Genomic DNA, 22,765 nt, shown 5'->3' with positions numbered 1-22,765 from the left:
AGAAATGTTACTGCAATGAAGCTTTCATCAAGTGGACACCAGAACAAACACCCTCCCAAAAAAACCAAACCAAAAAACCAAAACCAAAACCAAATAAAAAGCAACTGTATAATAGCATACACCAAAACTTAATGACAGGTCCTAAGCATCAAGAGAGGAAAGAGATGACTGCTTAGACTATGATAAAAATAAATGAAGAAACATTTTCCATACTACAGTAAACTCATCTCTTGAAAACAGTTTTGTGTATAGTGAAAACGTAACTCCCTTGATACATACTCAGCTACCAAATAAGGTCTACAGCACAGTAACAAATAAAACACATTTTCAGAGTCCATGCCCTTAATCTTTGAGGAACATGATACTATTATTGGCTTTGGAGTTCTCTATTTATTGCAGGAACAGACTCAACAGGAAAACCCACCTTATCACTGCACAAAGGAAAAGCCGATTAGTATGTCTTTAAACTGGCCTTGTCTGTTTCCAAAAGGAAAAATCTGACCACAGGGTTTATGGCTGCACTGATTATTTAATTCATTTACAAAGATGATCCTTTTCCTCCAATTTACAGAAATCTTTTCTCTGCTAATGCACTTTGCAATGTCACGGTCCTATTAGTTCAAGCATTAGAACCTTCCAGCCGAACACAGAAGAATAAACCATGGATGAGCATGCATAGAGCACATTCTACAGAGGGATTGCATTTTGCTGACTCCCCTGCTCAGCACTATCATGAAAAACTAGAGAAAATATACAAACATGGAATACAACAACATTTGTGAAAACTAGATTCTTTCCTCTTACCACTTGAGTAATTCTCCTCTAATTGCTGCCCTAGATGCCTTGAGCACGTCAAGCTACAGCCAGAATCAGCCACAAAGACTCTCTAAAGCCACAGAATCATAAGGAAACAAGAGCTGCTTAGAATCTAAGGATCAATCCCACTTAAATTTGGCAAAGAAAGACGTGTAATTGTTTGAATTGAGATTTATTGCATAGAAGCACCCAATTTTTTTTGCTCCTTACCTACAACTACGGAAATGCTAAAATACAATTTAAGTGGTGCTATGTTCCTTTGGCTTGGCAGCTGGCCACTCATGCAAGTGGTTGTCACCAGAAAGACAGTCCTTCCAGGCCAGCAGACAGTGCTGGAACCTGAGGATATGAAGAGGGTCAGGGCCATGAGAGGAAGCTAAAGGAAGGCACCTCCACGAAAGAGGACCTGAGTTACCAGGAAACAGGAACACAAGACAGAAATCTAAAGGATGCAAGGCTTTTTAACACCAGTTTCCCATAGAATCAGCTTATTTTAAAAGCTTGCATTAGTAAACAGCAATAGTTGTAAAAAAAGGTTTGAAAAATACATTTTAAGAGAGGCTCAAAACTTGTCTTTTCTATGTCTGCATATTGCTAGGGGATCAATAACTTTGAAATACATACAGAAACTAAGCCATAGGAAAACTCGTATCTGTTCTGCCAAAATGTTATTTTTTTCTTTTAAACTATCTATTACTGGCCATGTTTTCCACGTAGACTACTTCTGGCATCTCTAGCTGGAAGATGAACTTAACAAAGCCTCCAAAACCAACTGCAAGCAGGTTGCATAACAACAGCTGTGCAGTTACCAGAGTGAGCAGATCAAGGGCATGATTAATTCTTTAGCTGCAAAATGTCCTTGCAATTGAGAGAAAACCACACAACCTTAAAAAGCCACCAATTCAAAAGTAAACAGTACTGTCAACTTGAATCAAGAAGCATGATGTCATGAAACCACTTCAATATTTCATTCAGATTGCTCATTTTTAAACAATTTAGAATACTATAAATTGTACTTTAAAAAAAAATAAAATAAATACCTAATACTTACAAGAGATGTATTTTGAAAAAAAATGCTTAATACATCAACGTTTTAAGATATCTTCAGAAAGAAGTGATTACATCACAAGATAGAGTTGCTAGTGTTTAATGATTTATGTGATAGACTATGTTCATCTGCTTCTTGGTCCTTCCAATTACACACTTATTTTCTGTGAACAAAGTCTCAGACTTTACAGTACCGAAGCTTTAGGAAATTTATAGGAAGCGTAACCAGCCTAAAAAAGAGCACTCTGGTAAAGTTGAAAATTCTCTTGGATCTGTTGATCAATCTGGAATATGAAAACAAATCTCCAACCTCTGAAATATTCTGCCTAAAGTCAAGGAAAGATATCACAATTCTGAAATTAAGAGTACTTCAAAATGTACAACATTTTACTATCTACCAAGGCTCTTTCATCATACTAGTTCAATAATGTTTCAGATTAGTTTCATTATTTATTTGTGAAAAACTGATTGAAAATCACTGAATAACCTACAAATACACTTTACCTTATGACTTAATTTACTTGGTTTCACTGAATGAAACATATTTACCTGAGTCCCAGAAAGGAATCGCAGGCAGCAATGATGAGATGAAAGACTAAGACACATAAATGTTAAATGAAAGTAATCCTTGTGCAGAATTAGAGTTTAATTGCATACAGTAATTCTACTCTCACCTGCAGGAAAGCAGGTGTTTAGGTCAACCACCTAATTTTGTAGAAAACCTCATTTTCTAGGTTTGATACAAGTAAAATGCCAGTACCTAATGAGACAACTTTCATTTAGAAAGCTACTGGAATAAAGTACTCTAATGAAGTTTGCTGCTAACTCTTCATATTTCATTTAAAAGACCGTTATTTAGATGCCGTAAAGGAAGAAGGATTCCATCTACTTAGTCCAATAATTTCGGACAAATGTAGAACATACTTTCAGGCTCAGATTACACTGTTAACCTAGTAAAGCTTAAATAAACCATAAACACTCCAGAATCATCACTTAATACTGGCACATTTCAAATAAAACTACTGTTGATTTTTAATTTGGAGTGACAAAATTTCTCACGTTCCCAAGTTTTCCTGAAATGTTCACGGAATGGGTCATGAAGTGGCAGAAAAGGAAGTTAAGATACAACTCCATGTCCACACAGCATTGGGCTACCACGGCAGGCATGGTCCCACCCCTCTCTATCACCATGTTCTGGTCACCTGTGTACTAGTGCAGAAGCTCACTCGGGTGATGAGCAAGCTGGGGCACACAACTGATCCCTCTGAAAACTAACCCAGAGAAGAATACAGGTATCTCACGCTGATCTTTTCCGTCATGCAACTGAGGACACAAGTGCCAGCGACAGAAGGTCAATGGGGACTCTGGGAGAGAGCACCACCTTCCCTTTGGGCAGCAGCCTATGCCCTATGTCAGCTTAAGGAAGTCACCATACAAGCATCATAGATTGGCCTGGGTTGGTAGGGACCTTAAAGATCATCTAGTTCCAACCCCCCTGCCAAGGAAGGAACACCTTCCAATAGACCAGGCTGTTCAGAGCCCCATTCAACCTGGCCTTGAGCACTTTCAGGGTTGGGGCACCCACCACTTCTGTGGGCAATCTGTCCCAATGCTTCACCACCCTCACAGTAATGAATTTCTTCCTAATATCTAATCTAAACCTACTCTCAGTTTGAAGTGATTTCCCCTTGTTCTGTCACTCCAGGCCCTTGTAAATAGTTTCTCTCCAGCTTTCTTGTAGGCTCCCTTCAGATACTGGAAGGTTGCAATTAGGTCACCCTGAAGCCTTCTCTTCTCCAGGCTGAACAATTCCAATTCTCTTAGCCTTTCCTCGTAGGAGAGGTGTTCCATCTCTCTAATCCTCTTGGTGACCCTCCTCTGGACAAGAGGTCAATGCCCTTCCTGTTCTGGAGATCCCAGAGCTGGATGCAGCACTCCAGGTGGGGTCACAAAAGTGCAACCTGTGAGAGAAGTGCTTCTGGACAGTGCTGCAAATCTTAGCTCAAAGCATACCAGGGCTAAACTTAAGAATTGAGCTTTTTAATAGCTGAAAATAAGTACTAAGGAAAATATTTCAGCACTATAGAAGACTGACAGCATGCAGACACACTGCCCAATGACAGTGCTCTAAAAGCTACTCATATTGTGCTGAACAAATTATGAGACTTCAAATAAAAACTAACTGCATACATCTTTAACTGAACCTTCTTGTTTCTGTGAAAGTGTTTTTCTTTACAGAGCTATAAATGAATAAAAGACTTTGACAAAAATATTTGTAGGGAAGAGTAAAAGAAGACAACTAAAAAAAATACCCTACACTTTTGTAACAAAATCAAGATGCTAACCAAGACTTCTGAAATGTAGTGCAAGTCCTTCATTCAGGCTATGATAACTAAGAAAAGCTTGCTCATTTTTAAGGACCATATTTTTGATTTATTTTGGTAGAAGGAAGCATACAGAAAGATATCTTGCTCATCTGGATAATTAAGAGTTGGCAAAAAATTAAAATATCCTTTATATTATATTCCCCTACATTATCTCCTCATTGAGGTGACATTTTTCTTTCTTTTTTAAAGGAATAATTAGAATTAATCATGCTCTTACCAACAGCACCACCATTTTTATGTACATGATTTCAAACATTGCACACACTTCGGTGTTTCCTCCATTAAAACAAAATTACCATCAATCTTAAAAATGTAAAGTACATGTTCATGTAATAACATTTCTAAAAACTTTGCTACCAGTGATAGCAAGTTTTTAGGAATTACATAAAGCATGTTGTCATTTTTTCTCCTCACAATGCAGCCCAAATGCTATAGGTCAATGCTATAACCACTCCCAAGGTAACTTTTTTTTCCCTTCACTGAAACATTTCTTGGATATTTTTGTGACATTGTGGAATCTGTACTTCCCGGTACAGTAACTACGAATCATGAATACAGTATTCTGAAAAGTAAAAAAACCATGAACTTCATGAAAGTATGAGACTAAGTAACACTGGATGAAATTCCATGGAATAAAGTAAAAGACCCAAAGAAAAACTGAAATGTAGTAAAATAATTAAATTCTTACCCAAGAGTTAAGGGAATATGATAAATGAAGCATTCCAGAAAAGTGGAAATTAAGAAGAAAGAAACTTTAAAAGTAGAAATCAAAATGTGAGTAAGCCGCAGAAAAAGGTTAAAAAAATTTTGATACAGGAAGAGTGGAATGATTAGACAATCATGTTGACAGAAAACCCAACTGATCTTTCTCTTTAGCAGAAAAATTTTTTCTTCACCTGTGCAGAAGGATTACAAGTAATGTGCTACCAAACCAGCACAAACAAACAGCTAATTTCTGAAATGGGATCATACAAATACCTGGAGAAAACAGGTCAGAAATACTGAATTACAATTTAAGATGGATTCACTGAACGTGACCAAGAACTCAAGTCTATTTTTAGCTTGCTAATATTTTCAAATACCAAGATACAAATATCCTGTGGCTGTTTACCAGTATCTTTTACATGGCAAAAAAAAAAAAAAATCCCTTTACTAGTTCTTGAAATACTTTTAGAAAAACAAAGCTTTTCTGCATTAACAAACAGTGACACTTAATCTTCATTAAAAAACTGTATTCCTAATGATCCTCTGTTTTGTTTTGCAAGCAGGCCATTGTCTCTTACAGGCTGTTCACAGAATGCAATTTAGAAGCAGAATGAACAACATGCCAGATCTAAGTATTATATAAGGAAGTTTGACATAAAAAAAATACTAATTTCAGTCAACTCCTTGACTTCCTTTTCTCAATAGGGTACCCTCATAAATGCAGTCAGGTGCTTGGTTTCCCCATATATACAAGACCCTGTGAATGATATTACACATTTATAGGTCATACACACATGTGAGACTATTACAGTTCGGTGTTACCTCCATTACACCTAAAAAAACCCCAGAAAATGTTATCTTTGTATCACAACACAACAAAAATAACAGTTCACTGAAACACACAGATAGGAGTTCTCAGTTCTCTTGGTCAGTGGAAATCACAGATGTACCACAAGAGCCATGACTAGTATTTGCCACTAGATGCCAATTTTTCTTTCGACACCCTCTACCACTTGAGCTCTAATTTGGCATTCACAGTGGTCTGAAAGGAAATCATTCCTCCCACATTAAAGTAAAAGATCATTAGCCACTGCTGGCAAGGACATGAGCTGGAATATGAGAGAAAACAGAAAAAAAAAGGAATCTGACAGCTCTGTTGTCCTGCTAAATGTATTCAATATCTTTTTGCTTTTTTTCAGTCCACATGATAGATCTCTCTTCACATCTCTTCACCAAACCAAAATCAAGCAGTCTTTTTGAGAACTGATGCCTTTCAGCATTCATTCTGCACTTCTACATACCACAGATGTTGCATTATAGATCTCTTTGCCCATGCCAAGCTTGAACAACATTTTCTCAAGCTGTTTGTCTAGCCCTTCCATGTACATGTGACAGATACAGGCAGAACCATCGCCCTAATAGTATTAATTATTCATCTTGTTCATAATCAAAAGCAAAGAAAAATAATTTTATATTGCTGATCCAATGAGTGGACATGTATTTCCTGCCCCTACTCTTGCAATTGTATTTCTGCTTTTGTGATCCACGGGTTCAAGACAAAGTAGAGGGAAGAAAAAGAGAACCAGTCTCTTTGACAGATGAACCGCACACGTTAAATCCTTAGAAACCTACGTTTTTGCAGTAACATCCACGAACTGCCCTGGGCGGAAGTGAGCAGCATACAAAGGAGTACCTTCAAAAGAAGAGGAGAGATCATGTTCAACTAAGTATTGAAGTCCTGAAATCACTATCCAGTCATTATCATACAGGGTAGATTACGGTCACAGCAAAGGAAAGAAAACTTATTCACATATTATTTATTCTTTTTTATGAACCTCACAGAGTAAGAGAGATGCTTTGTATTTACTACTGAAGCACATTTCTCAGGTCCTAGACCAATTTCAGATGAATAGGAAGGAAGGGCCAGGGCTCTACTGAGGTACGTTGTACTTCATACACAAAGCCCCAAATGTCTAATTAGTTAAGATTCATAATAAACACACTTAGCAAGAAAACAGAACATGCTGTACTTAGAACCACCAGAACTTTACAAGGTGGAGAGTTTTTAGAAAAACAAAACAAAAACCAATCAAGCCACAAAGAAAACCCACTTACTATAAAAAAATGTGGTTAAGAATAATAAAAAAAAAAAGATAGTTTCGCAATGCTTTCTCTTTATTAAGACATGGTGTTTCCAAAGTAAAGACTATGACAGAAGTACAGCCTCATCCACTGGGGAATTACCTATACACTAACTTTCAGCAGAATTAGTGCTACTGTAGGTCAGTGACACCACTCACCTCACTGTAATTACACTAATTCCTTAAATACTTGCAGTATCAAAATATTACTTTTAGATTTATTTTGTCTTCAGTGATTTTTTTTATCCAAGTGCAATATTCTTTTATTAGCAGCTTAAAAAAACCCCCACAACAAACCAAAATTAATAACTTAGTTCGTGATAAATCTATATAAATCTATATAGCTGCACATTTCACAGTTTCCAACCTGTTTTACATCCATTAAAAAAGTGAAATTTTAGTTGCTTCATGTCCACATCCATTCTCATGCTTTTTCAAATCTGTACAAATGCAAACTGAAATGATGTAAACCTCTCATAAATCTCAAGCATAAAAATTCTCATATTATGTCATGTTATATTTATATAATCCATACACACCTGGAATAAGATGCCTGTCAACTGACACAAAATCATGCATATAAAGGATGTTATGTACAAAATACATGCACTGCAAAACCAGTTTATTGAAAACCTGCAATTCTGCTTTATCTCAAGCTTTTGCTTCCATTTAGCATGTCAGATTTGATTTTTATCAGTTACCACACTGTCTTAAAAAGATCTTACAAAAAGCTTCACTAATGGCAAGGAAATACACAATATATTAGAATTTCCAACCCTACATCATTCTTCAGAAAATACCTATAATCGTCAAAAGCAAAAGCAACCTAAGTGTGCTACCTAATAAAACCTTAGAAACTTAAAACTTTTTGTAAGATCTCCAAACTGCTAATACTGATTTTTAGTGAGAACATTTGTTATAAACACATTTAAGTGTGCTTTACTTTGCAAGCTGTCAGAAAAAACATCCTCAATGACAGCCATCAGTTCTACTTCTGAATGCAGCAAGAAGAAAAAAAACTCAAACTGCTATTTTAGGTTCCTGAGAAACAGTACCACAAAATTCTGTGTCCCTCTCATAAGGATAAACACAGAACTTCCCATAACTGCATTCATATTTATTCCCAGTCAGTGAGTCAAGGTTACAGACTTCTTAATTCAATGTTCATATTAGTAAATTGGATTAGACTAACTTTCTAATCAATTGAAACATAGTACCCCAGAAAAAGGAAAAATCCTACTTCTCATCAACTAAACAATAAATTTCTAATTTTCCCTAAGAAAAAAGTATGTTTGTACTTAATGACAAAGAATAATTCAGCAACTTCCATACAAAACAAAAATTAAATACAGGTCATAACTTTGTTTAGGTCTACAAGTGGCAGATGTTAAATGATTAGGCATGTAATAATCAGCAACTCAAAAAATTACCTGGTTTAATTATGGCATCATCTGTTACATTAAATGTTGCAACTTTCTGCTTTCGTGGTACTCCAGCTTCTTTAAAAATCTGATGTGCAGACTCTGGTTTCTGTAACAAAAAGCAGTCGTAAAAAAGAAGTGATCTTAAAATACCCAAGATCAACCTAGCACAGAAAATGATTACAGACTGTCAACACCACTCAGAGGAACAGATATATCATACTAAAATTTTACCTTGAGAGTAGCATTTTATCTCTATATAAAATTTATTTAAAACTCCTGTCTCTGCATTTTATTTTCTGCCAACTAGTTACCCTACAGCTACATTATATAAATAAGATACATATGAAGATTTCCAAGATCAGAATCATTTACAATATAAATAAAAGATACTACTGGTTTTGTCATGGCTTACAAAGAGTTTTGTAATAATTTAAAAATATGTTCTCTTTTCAAAGCTACTGATGACTTAGTTCCACACTACCATAAATACAATTTATTTGATTTAACTAAGAAAACAATAGAAACAAAGTCTCATCTTGCAGAAAATTCTCAAAAGGCTTAACTTTTCCACAGAACAGAATTTTGAGTCTCTGGACAAAAAAAAAGAAAAATTAAGAACAACAAGTTTATGATTCATGTATTTTTAAGATATACCAAGTACACTCAGTGTCAAACCACTGCTGACTTAATAAAGCAGGATCTTCTTTTCAGAGGATCCTGACAAATTTAAAAGTACTTAAAATTATTCTCAGCTGTTTTAAACAAGACAGCTCACAGAACTGCTGACCATGAGATGAAACCAAGCAACAGAAACAGTAATGCAGGTAAATTGTAGCCATAGGAAAAAAGGAATGCCACTTAAATTTTCTTCAAATGAATTCTCCTAGAAAGCAATTTAAGCATCTAACAATACTGTCACACTAGGATAGTCACATCTCTGAGGTTCACTTCTCAAAACTTCTGTGCAGTTCTCTCTCTCAAAATTATTTTCTACGTTTTAAGACAAAATAATTTGGATAACTTAAAAAGGGTAACAGTTTATTTGAAAATGCAGTTTTGAAAATTTGCATGATGTCCTTTCTTTTGTTTTCAAAAATTTGTTAAAAAGTGTTAGAACAAGAGAGGAAGTTTTATGAAGAATGAGGAAGCAAGATGATGAGAATCTCTTAGAAAAAAACCAGCAATTTTAAGTATAAAAATCTGTCTTTGTTTGAGGAGAAAGTGTGGATAGAAAGTCTTTGAGAGTGAAAAGTTTTTTCCTAGTGATTTGTTGAGTTCACAGTACAAAACACTTCAAATACCTTTAAAAAAAAATCAGCTACATACAAAATCTCCCTAAGACCACGAATATTTGAGGCATCAATGGAGGACAACTGTTTTAATCTGTAGAACCATATGTGAGAATTAAAAATAAAGATATGGCCTTTCTACTAAGTGCCTGTACATGAATCCTTTACTTCCACTGTTATGTGAAACTGCTGCCTTAAGCTACAGCAAGGGGAGCCCTGTGCTACCACAGCTGAAGAAAAGCACAGTGAAGCCAAAGGGTAAAATTCACTTATATCTCAAGTCCTACTCAAGGTTATAGCCTTGCACTGTTCTACTGCAACAACAGTTGAGTCAGAGAGATGTACTTTTACAAACAAAACACTGCAGTCTTTACAAAGCCTTCCTAAAAAGCAATATTGAGTGAATTCTGAGATGTTCTAAACTTTTAAAAACACCAATGATATCTTCCAGTATTATAGGAAAATGATCAATATGCCCTCACTTATGGGAAGCATATAAAATATTTTGACCAAAAAATGTTAGAACACTGTCAGAGCTGTACATTTGAAAATAGTTTGCATTAAAAAATCATGAAAAATCTCTTCACTTGTAGCAGAGTGACATATATCAAGCTAAAAAGGAAAAAAAAAATATCTTGCTAAAAGTGCAATATTCCTTATCAGCTTTTAAGCAATTTGACACTCAAAAGAAATACAGAAAATTCTTTGTTAGTAAAATTACTGAGGGAATCTTTTGTTTGAACTCATTAAAAATCAGAAGCTGTGAGGAATCTGAGGAAGACAGATGTTCCTATGAGGAACTAACAGAAGATAAATTGCTTATGCTAATACAATACAGTATCATTTACCCTTCTTTTAATTCTCACTTTCAACATTCCAAAGAGAAAAGAAACACATAAAAAGGCTGATAAACGTAGCAGAGCAGTGATTCAAACTTGCAGCTAAACCACAGAAATACCTCATTTGTTAGTACCTCAACAAGCAAAATTGCTCAGAATCAGCATGCCAAATTCTTCCTTAGGAATTACCTAGTTTATACTATGACAATGATGATAACAACAACAATAATACAGAGCTCAGTATAATCATAATACACAGTTCAGTCTCAGGCCAGGCCTTCATCACAGATCGATCTAAGGATATTTAATTAACTTTGTATTAAAATGAATCTAAGTTCAATCAAATTAATTGAAGCTAACTTGGGAAAAGTTTTGCCCAGAGAGAGTCATTAACATAACTCACACTACTAAAATGTCCTTGAGTCGACCTTTCACGTAGTTCACCTTTGAAGAAATTTTCTTAGTTCATAGGAGCTATTTAAACAGAGATTTTCTTTATACCTCCTTACTTCCCACATGTTATTACTCTGACAACATACTGAATTACTGGTAACATCATCTACTTGAGAAGAAGATCAACTGTAAGGAGTCTAATGTGCAAAATACAACTTGAAAATTTTTATTCACATAGTTCTTGCATGTCTTAGACCAAAGTAACATGAAAGAAAAAACAGAGCTGTCATTTTTCCAGGAAAAATGTCACATCTGGAAAGTGGAAATGGACTAAAGTGACAGGACAGACACCTGAAACTACAAGCAGCAATGGTGAAACATGGCATAAACCCACTGAATACCAGAGAGGTACCTTAAAGTATCAGCCTGCTCAAAATCAGTAGAATATACTATAAAGGCCAACAGGTTTAGCAAATTAAAAGGCTCCTTCTTCCCTCACCTCTGGTAAAGCAGAAACAAGTACACAGATTAATTTTGAGGCTCTGGGACAACTGTCAGTTTGAAAAAGTGAAATCCATGTCCTCAAAAAGCCACGATCAGCTGAGATTATCTGCTTAGTGGTCATGAGCCCTGGATATTTTTTACTTGACTAAATCAGACAAATGAGTGTCAGGACACTTTAAGAAGTGAAAAATGGCATTTTACAGAAATAACGGATCACAGAAATTGCAATCCTTTGACAGAAAGCTTTGTTCCTACCTTGATCTATAACTCAAATTTCCTCCTTAGAAATGACAGCTCTGCTAGACAACTTTAACCACTGAAGGTATCTGGGAATTCCACACCAGGAAACTGGAGTGTCTGAATGAGTGGTTTTGCTACAGCTCTTGATGAGCTATTACCATGAAGCTATCTTTTTGAAAATTTAAGTCTTAAACTTACTCATCAGTAAAACTATAGGCAAATTAAACAATGTCAACAGACATGTGGAAAAATTACAACTACACCTAATAAAACAGTACGGAAGAATAAGCTAGAGAACAAAATCTTCTAAACATCCAAACAAGTTGGGTAAGTTTACAACAGGCCACTAAAGTGTGCATCTTGCAGTTCTCATCTTAATTGCACCTCCACAGACATGGTGAACATATGTTTCTACGCTACTAATAGTCCTTCAGACCCTTTCACCAGCATAGGACACTGCACATCAAAGCAACTTCCTAAACCCACATCTTTCCTAGAGAATCAAGAGGCAAAACTTTCAAAAATTCTTCTTGCTATTCTCTTAACCAAGAATTTACAGTTAGGAAATAAGCAAGGTGAATGCGACAAAAGATCTGTTCCAAAGCACAATCAAGTCTGTCAATCTTTCAGAGAAGTCTACCTATGCTACTTTCATATTGCAAGGACAACAGAAACAACTATTCTAACAGTAGCACCCAGAGTGGTTCACTTACAGAAAAAGGAGATACGTTTTTGCCTCCAACAAGCAGCTTAGCTGTTTTTCCACCCGAATCTTCCTTTGAAACGTATCTTAAAACATGACAATCTTGCACCTTAAGAAAAGGAAAAGTGTTTATTTGAGTATAAGCAGATGTGTGTGCTTTAAGACGATAGTAAGAGATTATTAAAACAAGTGAAATTAAGTCAGTCTCTGTTTTCATAACAGAAGATACAGTTTACAAATAGTAAGTCGTAGTGTTTGTTACTTTTTCACTGTAGACATTCTTTTACCAATCAACTAAAGACTGATTTTAGGAAAAAAATATTAGTAGAATGCAAACTATTTTCATAAATGCTCTAGAAATCAAATAATCTTTCATAGTCATCTTTTGCATGCAATATCTGCAAAATCCCTTCTGTAAGCTTGCAAAGCATACAGTAAGAGCTGACATTTTAGACTCCTGCTCTTTTGCCCTGCAAACCTGATGTCCTTCATGGCACTGGTTCATCATACAGCAGCAACACGTGAGCAAAAGGCTTCATGACAACAGTAGCTGCCAGAGAATATGAAGAAGCAGCTTCAGGGCTACAAAGGCTCAGAAACCAAGGTGAAACTAATCCCAAAGTACCTGCAGGTGGCAAAATAAAAAAAGTTACGTGAGGTAGTTAACCCCAGCTTTATGTTGCCTCACCTAGGTAACACTGCTCACAGCTCTGCAGCACCCGAATAGCTGAGGCAGAAGGCAGACTGCTCCCAGAAAGTTCTGGATATAAACAGAGTGGGCATGGTGTACTACCCACGACCAAAAGAAGCCTTTCCTTTCTTTTGGGATTTCCTACTCTGTACAAGTAATAACTTTCACTTTTGACTGAAATGTCTGGCTAACGATCTGAACACAGGACAGGAGATGAAATTCATTATGATTTATTTCACCTTAAGTAATGTGACGGCATGTTTTTTTCCTGACTTCGTCCATATTGGCATCATTCCCAGTTTTACTGCAACAACACCAACTCTGATGGAATCTGTAGATTAAAACAGAACAGGAATGCAACTCCATACTTAATCTTTGAAAGGGTTCATTTCATAACTTGCAAAATCCCATTCATTAACTCTGATCTTTCCTAAGGAGGTGAAGGAGAGAAAACTTCACTGACTCCCTGTGAGTAGGCTGAGAATAACTTGTTAATTGTTTTTAATCCCACTAGCAGTGAAGTTCTATCTGTTCCAGTTGTGTTTGATAGAACATGCAACCAGTTCCCCATTAAAAGAACCAATACTTCAGACTCCCTTAATTTTTTTTTAAATACAACACCCATATTTTAGAGTCAAGCTAACTATTGAAAAGTTTACTGTAAGAGGTTCCTCCCACCCAATCTTTGCAAATCTGTATAGCAAAGGCAACATGTCAAGTCTGCCACCCAAATGACGTGACCCTTTTGGAGGCTCAAAAACTTAATACTGTGTTCCAGACCATAAAACTTTGGAATCACAGAAGTGGGATGTATTATATACCACACTTTTTCTTCAGAGTCCAGTAGTATTTACAAGAACGTTTTCAAGGTCATATACTTTATATTCTAAGGAGTCTTTTTTGACAAATTTTTACTTTATTATCTCGTCATTGCACAGCAGTCAGATAGGCCAAGTGCTGATATAGACTAAAAACTAAGAGTTCTTAACACCATGTAATATTTTGAATGCTTTTTAGAGAACTGATGTATTACATTTACTTATTTACTAAATGTATTGAATGATTGATGTAAAAGTAAAAAGGAGAATACTTTACAAGGCACAATCCTGATGTTACTGAATGCAACAACACAACAGTAATAATTTCAGCACGAGTTTGGTATTTCAGAAGAGATACTTTCTCACCTGGTGTCCACTCATTCAGTGGCCAAGGCTCATCTTTCAGAGGGCAGAGCTTGCTGGCTGTCTGAGCTTTGTATTCCTCCGCAGTTATTTTCTTCAGGAACTCCACATTCTCTTCAGAAAGATGCTCGTGCCACCACGTTGCACTATTAGTGTGCCTGACTAGAAAGCCCAGCTGTCCCCTTTCCAGTGGTGGGAAAAAAGTTTTAAGTGTCTTATCAGTTCAAATAATGTCTTGTGACACGTATGTTTGCAATGTAATGAATAACACAAATCATTACCTGACACAGCATACAGTCATAAAGACCAAAATCATACTACCAAGGTAGTCAATCACCATCACTCAAACTGGACACTCATGACCAAAACCACCTAATTCTTTGCCATGTTTTCATCTAACTTTTGAAGTATTATAAAGTGCACCAAAGGGGAGCAAGCAACAACAAAAAAACAACCACTCCTTATGATAAAAAAAAGCTAAGATTCATGAATGAGAAGATAGCAGTGGGTGTCTTTAACTTTAGCAAGCCTTTCTAACACCATCTCCTGTGGTATCTTTCTATCCAAGCTGGGATATTATGGCATGGATGGGTGGGCTATCAGATGGGCAAAAACCTGGCTGGATCAGCTGACTGAAAGAGCCATGGCTAGTGGTTTGGACTCTATTAGAAGGCCAGTTACAAACAGAGTTTCTCAAGTGTCTATTCAGGGATTTGTCCTATTTAATATCTTTATCAATGACCTGTAAGAGGGGATGAGTGCACCCTTCTTAAGTTTGAAGGGAGCAGTGGATGATGCTCAAGGGTGTCCCTCTGCCAGTCAGAGAGACAAGCTGATGAGGAACCCAAAGAAATTCATAAGGGAGAAATGCACAGTCCCATCCACAACTGGGATGGAATAACCTCTTGCGAGAGTACAGGCTGTGACTTCAGCAGAGCTGCTCCCCAGTAGGCCAAGGACCTGGAAGGTCCTGGGGGCAAAAAGGTAAACAGGGAGCCAGCAGGCTCCTCACAGCAATGAAGACTAACAGCAGCCTGGACTTCATCAACAGAAGCACAGTCAAGAGATCAAGGCAAGCACTTACCCTTTCCTCAGCACTCCAAATAGACCACATCTGCAATACTAAATCCAGTTTCAGGTCCCCAGTACAAATGGGATGTTTACAAATGAGTGAATCCAGCTGTGCTATACAAAAATACCAGGGGCTGGAGCACCTGCCCTACCAGAAGAAGTGAGGTAACTGGGTTTGGTTTAGTCTGGAAAAGAGGTGGCCTAGAGTGGACCTGACAGCAGCTTTCCAAAGCCTGTGAGAAAGTCACTGACAAGACAGAAGCAGGTGATATTTACTGAGGTGCATGTAGAAGAATGAGTGAAGGGGTACAAACTGAAAAGGGGATTCTGATTTGACGTATGGAAAAAGTGTTTTGCCTGAAGACAATCAAACAGAGAGGCTGTGCAGTCTCTGTCCTTAGAGGCTCTCAAGGCCCCAAACCAGAAAGCCCTGTGCAACACGGTCTAACCTCAGAGCTGGCCACACTGTGAGAAGGAAGCTAGACCTCAGCTTTGAACTGAGCTGCTCAGCTCCCTTCCAGCCCCAATAATCTCTGGTTCTACACTCACCGCTAAACAGTTCAGGGTCCTGCCTTAATTTCTGTGAGGGCTCAGAAAAGCCACAATGCTCCCCAGTTCTCTGCAAGGACAATGAGGTGGAGTGTTTAACGACACAAGCAGTGACCGCACAGGGCCAGGCCAAGGCGACCCAAAACACAGCAGGTCAAGTCGCTCACTATGCAGCAAAGATGCTCTGGATGTAAACGTGCCTGTCCTGCCAGAACCCCCACACAGGCTGGGGGCATTTCTAAGGCTGAAGGGCTCCAGCAGTAACCCGGAGCACCACCACTCGCAAAGCAGTGGCAGCAGGCTGCACAAAGAGGCCTCTCCAAGGAGTGGCGACCCAAGACGCCATCGAGGGCAAAGGGCCGCCGAGGAGCTCCTCACCTCTGGGCTGCGATAGAGGCCGAGCCACGCTCAGCCCCCGCTCCTCCCGCCGCTCCCGCCCCGCGCCCCACCTCCGCAGAAGCCCCTTCCCCTCCCAGCCCTGCCGCTACCTGTGGCCGGGAACCCTCGGCGCCGCCGCGGCCGCCCAGAGCCGCCCGCCGAGCCTCGCCAGCCTCCCCCAGCCCGCCATGCCGACACCGGGGCGGGGCCGCCGTCGCCTTCCGCGTACGGCGCTGCAAACCTTCCGTGCTGCCCCGAACTGAAGGTTCCGGCCCGCGCAGGCGGGGAGCTCGAGAGTTAACGTAAAAACTCCCGAAACAGCCCAAAGTCGTAGTCGTGCGTCATTCTCTCCCCCACACGGCTGGCTCCAGCGGCTTCCCATAAGGGATGCAGCACCCGTGGCGGATGGGGCTGTTCTGAGCCGGGGGGAACAGCTCACCCGAGAGGGTGACGGATGAAGACGTGCAGAAATAGCCATAGGCACCCTTTGCCCCCCGCCCCAACCTTTCCGTCCCTACCATTGCTCCTGTGCCTGAATTCCTTCAGCGAGCCAGTGAAATCCAGCAAATAAGTGTCAATAAGGGGAAAGTGCCAGCGGCAGGTGGAGTTTTACTGCTGGTGAGCACCACTTGGCCACACAGGGTTGCAGGAACATGGACTCAAAACCTTCCTGCATTACCCAGGTGTTGAGCAGATGTTTGGGGGTGTCTGGGTTAAAGCGTCTCTGCTTTGTCAAATAGCTATGAGGTATGGAGCTTAGCAGATTCATGTGTTTTCTCCCAGGTAACAAGTGACAGGACAAGACGAAATGGGCCTCAGGCTGTGCCAGGGGAAGTTAAGGTTGGATATTGGGAAAAATTTCTTCATGGAAAGGGTGGTCAAGCCTGCCTAGAGAAGTGGTGGAATCACTATCCCTGGAAGTGTTCAAAAACCATGTAGATGTGGCACTTAAGGACGTGGTTTAGTGGTGGACCTGTCAGTGCTGGGTTGACTCAATGATGTTGGAGGTCTTTCCCAACCTTAATGATTCTATGACTCAATGATTCTCTGTGCTCCATGCGAGTGGAGGCCACATAAGGGGGAGGGCCACATTTACAGAAGTAAATTTAATATTGTAGCCAGTGAAAGGTACTGGTAAAGTGGGTGGCTCAGGCAGCAGGTTTCTGGGCAGCCAGGCACAGCGATGACATTCCGGCTGGTAGGATAGTGAAGGGGTATGAACACAAGATTCCCTTTCAGTTTCAATAGAAGTCTCTTTTTTTAAAGACACATGAGTGTTCAGTGTGGTCAGCTGATATCTGTTATGGTTTCTCTTTACCCTGCTACCTCCTCTTCTCCCCCACTGTGCTCTGTGTGTGTGTATGTGTGTGTGTGTATGTGTGTGTGTGTGTGTTGCACTTGAGGCTTGTGGCCAGCTAACCAGATCCGAGAGAGGCTGTATGCACCTCTCAGTGGTTAACTGAGCAGAATTTTGCAGTTCACACCCAAAAATGTGATCCAGAAAACTACCAGCAGCCTACATAAACATCCCTTGTCCCATGTTTACTTCTTGTCATTTTAAGACATAAACACATAGTGTGTTCAGAAATGCATCTCCCAAGTTCACAGTTCAATGGATATTTCCTCTCTGAGGTTGTCATCTCCACTATCACAGTGATCACTGCATCTTTTTACTCTCTCTCTGGCATTAAGAACAGCAACAGGGATGTTGCTAAATTTAATGCAGATGTGTTTTCTAATGGGGTCCATCACTAGCTTATGCTGCCACTCTGTATCAGGGGGAAGAATGAACCTAAAAATGATAAAGGTGTTAACTCCCAATTTGTAAGCACTGTGACAACCCACAACAGTCCTTACCCCACCAAAGTCCCCAGGAAGTAGCAAAATGCTATTTGCTTCCATTTTAAAGATGTGGAAGCAAGGCACACAGCAAGATTAAGTGATTTGCCAAGCCATGACAGATGTTCCCAGCCAGAGAAGAGGGCTCCCCTTGATGCTCTCACCTGAAGCTAGCCTTGTTGCCACAGCATAATGCTTTTCTCATGTAGCGTGCTGCACAGCTGAGGTGACGCAGGATTTCATGCACCAGTAAGCTGGAAAGCAATACATGGGCAAACATACATTTTGGAGAAATAAGTTTTAGTGCTGTACTTTTCTCCTTTTTAATATTATGTAAAATCAAATGATTTTTTTTTTTTTTTTTTTTGGTGCATGTAGCTTTTCATGATGTTAAAGAGGCATGAACTTTGTGTGTGTAGGGGGGAGTGGGTGTAGCAAGATGACTGCAACTCTGAATGCAATCAGATGGCAAACTGCTTGCTCTAATCAGTGGAACAAGAATTTAAGTGTCTCCTGAACACAACAGTAAAAGACTTTCTGCAAAGCAGTTGAAATGACTAGCACGTTTTTGGAAGGAAAGAAGAGAATGAAACATTAGAAAATAACCTTCCCCCCCAGTCTGCTGCCTTGGGTAGTCCTCATAATGGCAGGAATGAGGAAATGGAAACACTTTTGGACTGGCAGCCTTCCCAGGAGAGAGGTCACCTAGGTTTCACCTGATCACTTTGGAGGATCTCCCCAGCTCTGCAAGGAAATTGGAAAAAAGAGAAAAGAGGGGGTGGGCATGCAGCCCATTGATGGTTTGCAGTGAATGCTGCAAGAAAATGTGCAGCTGGGCTGACTATTATCGCTCATATAGCTCTAATTGCTGAAATTGCCTCTTGTGTAGTTCAATTCTTCAGCCCAGGACTGCACATACAAGTAAGACCTATGAGTGACGGATGAATGGTGATATAAACTCTATATTCCTTGGGGCAAAATGGCACTTCCCATAAATAAAGGAAAAAAACCAACCTGAAAAGTGTAAACCTGTGCTAGGAATCAGCTGGCTTATCCTTCCTATTAAAAATAAAAGTGAATGTAAATGTACCAATGCTTTGTGACTGAAATGTCCATGCTACTTAGGAGTAAAGGGAGTTTGTCTAGTAACTCCTTCATGCCAGAAAGACTGGACATATGTTTAGATTTACATAGGAGTTATGACTGAAAGACCCATAGTCCCAGGTGAGGAATATCAATCTGAATAACGAATTCTTTCTGGGAGTTAGCCATGACTTGTTTGAGCAGCCACAGAGCCAGACTGAAGGAGGTAGCTCTGTTTAACTCACCATCAAAGAACTTAGTGCAATAATGAAGCTCACTTAAACCACACGCTGTTCTATCAGAATATTTGGTGTGTGGGTAAACCTGAGGGATGCAGTTGAATATTGCAGAGCTGCAGGGCTTTTGTCACACAAATCTGCACAGAACTAGAGCCTTTCACCCATGTGTTTGTTGGAATATCACCTCTGCAACCTGCAGCAAGACTTGGCTTAGACCACTGTTCTTCACTGCCTGCTGCAGGTCTCTAACAGATCAAACTTTAAACCTTTTAGCTGTCATCACTTATGTACTTTTGATATATGGAGACTGTTTAAAAGATGTTTTAAAACAATACTAGTATTATAATTTTGTTTTTCTTTCATACTTGTAGACTCTTTCATCAAATTCTGTAGAACACTGTATTGCTTATCATGGTAAGAACTTCACACGGATAGATTTTTCCTTAGGGTAATAAGCACTTGGCAGTGTATAACTGCTTTTTAAAAATTGTTGTAGACTTAGTTTCCCCTAAAAACCAAAGATACAACTCAGTTCAGTATCTGGCTCAAGAATAATAGATGTTAATGAATTTTGGGATAATAGGGTTTATGAATATCTTTGGGTTTTCTGGGACTTTGAATTGGATTTGAGAGACTGGATTTTGAATTGGGTTTGAGAGACAGTAAAAAAGAAGGCAGGATTACAGTTGGCAGAGAAGATATTTTAGATAATCAATTATCTCTAAAGGACAAGATATAATTTATTTTAAAGGAGTTTTCAGAATTTAAAACAATCCATCAAAAGGCAGTAGAAGTTTAAGTTTGCACTAAAAAATCTGCAGGAGAAACTGATGGCAGTTCAGCCTAAAGGCAGAATCACCTTGTGAAAACCCTAAGTAGATAATACAGGAGAAAAATATGCTTTTTCAGAGGTATATTCATATACTTAATGATATTACCCTGCAAAAAGTCCATACTATTTTATTGCACAGAGTAGCTTGGAGCAATGAAAATAACATTCAAAGCCTCATTAGAAAGCTTTTACCATATGGCTAGTTTTGTCTTCTGTGCATCCTATACCAACTCACCACACTATTACATGATTGTTTGACATGCTGAGATCTGTACAGATTGAAGGAGATTTCTAATTGATTTTTCAATATTGTGGAGGTGTCTCTTCAAATACCTGGAGGGCTGATATGGAATTGCTGACCAATGTTAACCACTGATAATGATTTGTTTTTAAGCAGACAACATTTATAATCAGGATTGTGTGAAGTAAACAGAAAGATCTGCAGCAACTGGGATTCTCTTGAGGCACTTATAGAGACCAACTACACACATCAAAATGACTGATGGTTTATACAGCTTAGCATACAATAACCTGTTGATCTCTGTGTTTTATGTGATGCTACATTATAGAAGCACCTTGTAACACCTCTGCTAATGAAGAGCTGTAACTGCCCAATTCTGTGTAACCATAAACACTTCAAAAATCAGTTTAGTCAAAGATCATATGTACCAGAAGAACAATTTATCTGATTCCTAATTTTTCCTTGCTGAAAGCTTTCATTTACTTTCACAGCCTGGCAAATAATAAAAAAGAGGCTTAACCCTTCTGTGGCTGTGCATTACATCCCTAAATGCACATCCCAGGGTAAAGTAACACTCTTTAGATGGTGAGAGCACCATCATGCCTCTCAGGATCTCAAATCACTTTTCAAATATTGAAGTCCCCCAGTATTATTGTGAGATATTTATGAATACATGGCAGTGACCTTCATTTTACAGATGAGGAATCTGAGGTGCAGAATAGTTAAACAACTTGGCCAAGATTACAAAGTAATATATTGGAGGAGCAAAGAACATGGAGTCATTGATTTGTCAGTCATGTGCTTTAACGGCTCAGAAATGGTCATTCTGAGAATAGGGAAGGAAAGAGAAGAAAGGGGGAAATGGGAGTAAGAAACTCGAGATGTTGTAGACCAGAACTAAGATTTGTGGTATACGAGATATAAAGGAAGATCACAGTAGCTTCCAGATGAAATACATCCACAGAGGGAGGGGAAGCTCTCACATGAAGTGCCAGCCGTTACATGGAAGTGTGGATTTGAGATCTATCAGTCAGGACATCTCCAAACAACTTATACCCATGACTGGCTGCTGTTCAATATCTGGTCAGCTGAAGGAATCTTTACTAGTAAGCATGAGTGATTACACTGCAGGATATAGATGGAGCAGAACGGAATGTGCTGGGGAGACAGCCCCATGTATCTTGGCTATCCCACTGCCTTCATTTCATAGTACAAAACCTTCAATCAAAGCTGATCCCATGGAAGTTACTTCTAAAGGAGAATCAGGGAGCTAGAGTTCTACATTACCAGCAAACTCATTTAAAAATATGTATTTCTAAAACAAAATCCCTTGCTCTCAGGGGACGTTTTCCAAAATATTCGGCACTGGCCCAAAACAGCTTCTTCTGGGACTAGCAACAGAATGTTTTCAGTTTGGTAGGAGCATAACTTGTCCAAAGCCATGCCCTTTGGACAGACCCACACAAATTATTTTTTTGTCAAATTTTATCCTTAGCTTTTAACAAGTCACATTCTTCACTACTGATTTTCAGCAAAAGAAGAAGCCAAAATTCAAACACTAAAAATAACACTTATGTCATTTCTTCATTTATATACAGAAATATTTCAATTAAAAGATCAATCCACTACCAATTTGTTATTGTATGTCCTTTTTTTCCTTAAAAAAAACAGGTAGCTTAAATATTCTTTTGGTACAAAACCAGTTTTTCTCTCAAACACAAGTGATCTGTGTGAGGATGAAGTTACAAATCACCAGTTGTCACAAAATCAGGCTGTGCAAAATTTCTTTTGGAAAACATGTCACACAAAGTTGTATACTGGATGTGAGATTAAAAAATACAAATGAAACAAAATAAGAATTCTCAAACATAAGACATTATAAAGTAGCCAAAATACAACCCATTTGAAAGCCAGCCAGATAGTTTGGATTAAGTAGGCGTATTCTAAGACATGCAATGCTGATGGATCATGCCCTCCAAGCCTGTTTACTGCTGTGGTCCAAACCCTCCATAAGTGCTGGATGTGTCACGCTTTTGAAAAATTACTACTCAGGCTCCAGGCTGAGCGGGCATGTTTGGTGTCCATAGTATAAGCTGCTAACATCAGAAATGCCCATGCTTCAGGTCAGGTATCTCTTGAAACACTTTATTACCCTGTCTTTGGAATATGGAAG

At 38.7% G+C, this 22,765-nt stretch overlaps 1 protein-coding gene across 1 annotated transcript in view; it reads right to left on the bottom strand.

Moving 5' to 3' along the window:
* MRPL3 (mitochondrial ribosomal protein L3) overlaps nt 1-16,851 on the bottom strand; it is a 28,669-nt gene extending 11,818 nt beyond the window's left edge. Inside the window, exons 1-6 of the mRNA XM_051789119.1 lie at nt 16,469-16,851; nt 14,364-14,542; nt 13,419-13,510; nt 12,499-12,597; nt 8,527-8,626; nt 6,588-6,648 (exon numbers count right to left, since the gene is read on the bottom strand). Of these exons, the coding sequence (XP_051645079.1) occupies nt 6,588-6,648; nt 8,527-8,626; nt 12,499-12,597; nt 13,419-13,510; nt 14,364-14,542; nt 16,469-16,836 (899 nt within the window). The 5' untranslated portion in view covers nt 16,837-16,851. The remainder of the gene's footprint in view (nt 1-6,587; nt 6,649-8,526; nt 8,627-12,498; nt 12,598-13,418; nt 13,511-14,363; nt 14,543-16,468) is intronic.
* Nucleotides 16,852-22,765: the final 5,914 nt, after the last annotated feature.

This window comes from Manacus candei, unplaced genomic scaffold (assembly GCF_025592945.1).
Source record: "Manacus candei isolate 608988 ecotype Guabito, Panama unplaced genomic scaffold, ASM2559294v1 h1tg000026l, whole genome shotgun sequence".
Classification (NCBI taxonomy): Eukaryota; Metazoa; Chordata; class Aves; order Passeriformes; family Pipridae; genus Manacus; species Manacus candei.
The sequence above is the reverse complement of the archived record's forward strand: the minus strand, read 5'-3'. Positions and strand labels throughout refer to the sequence as shown.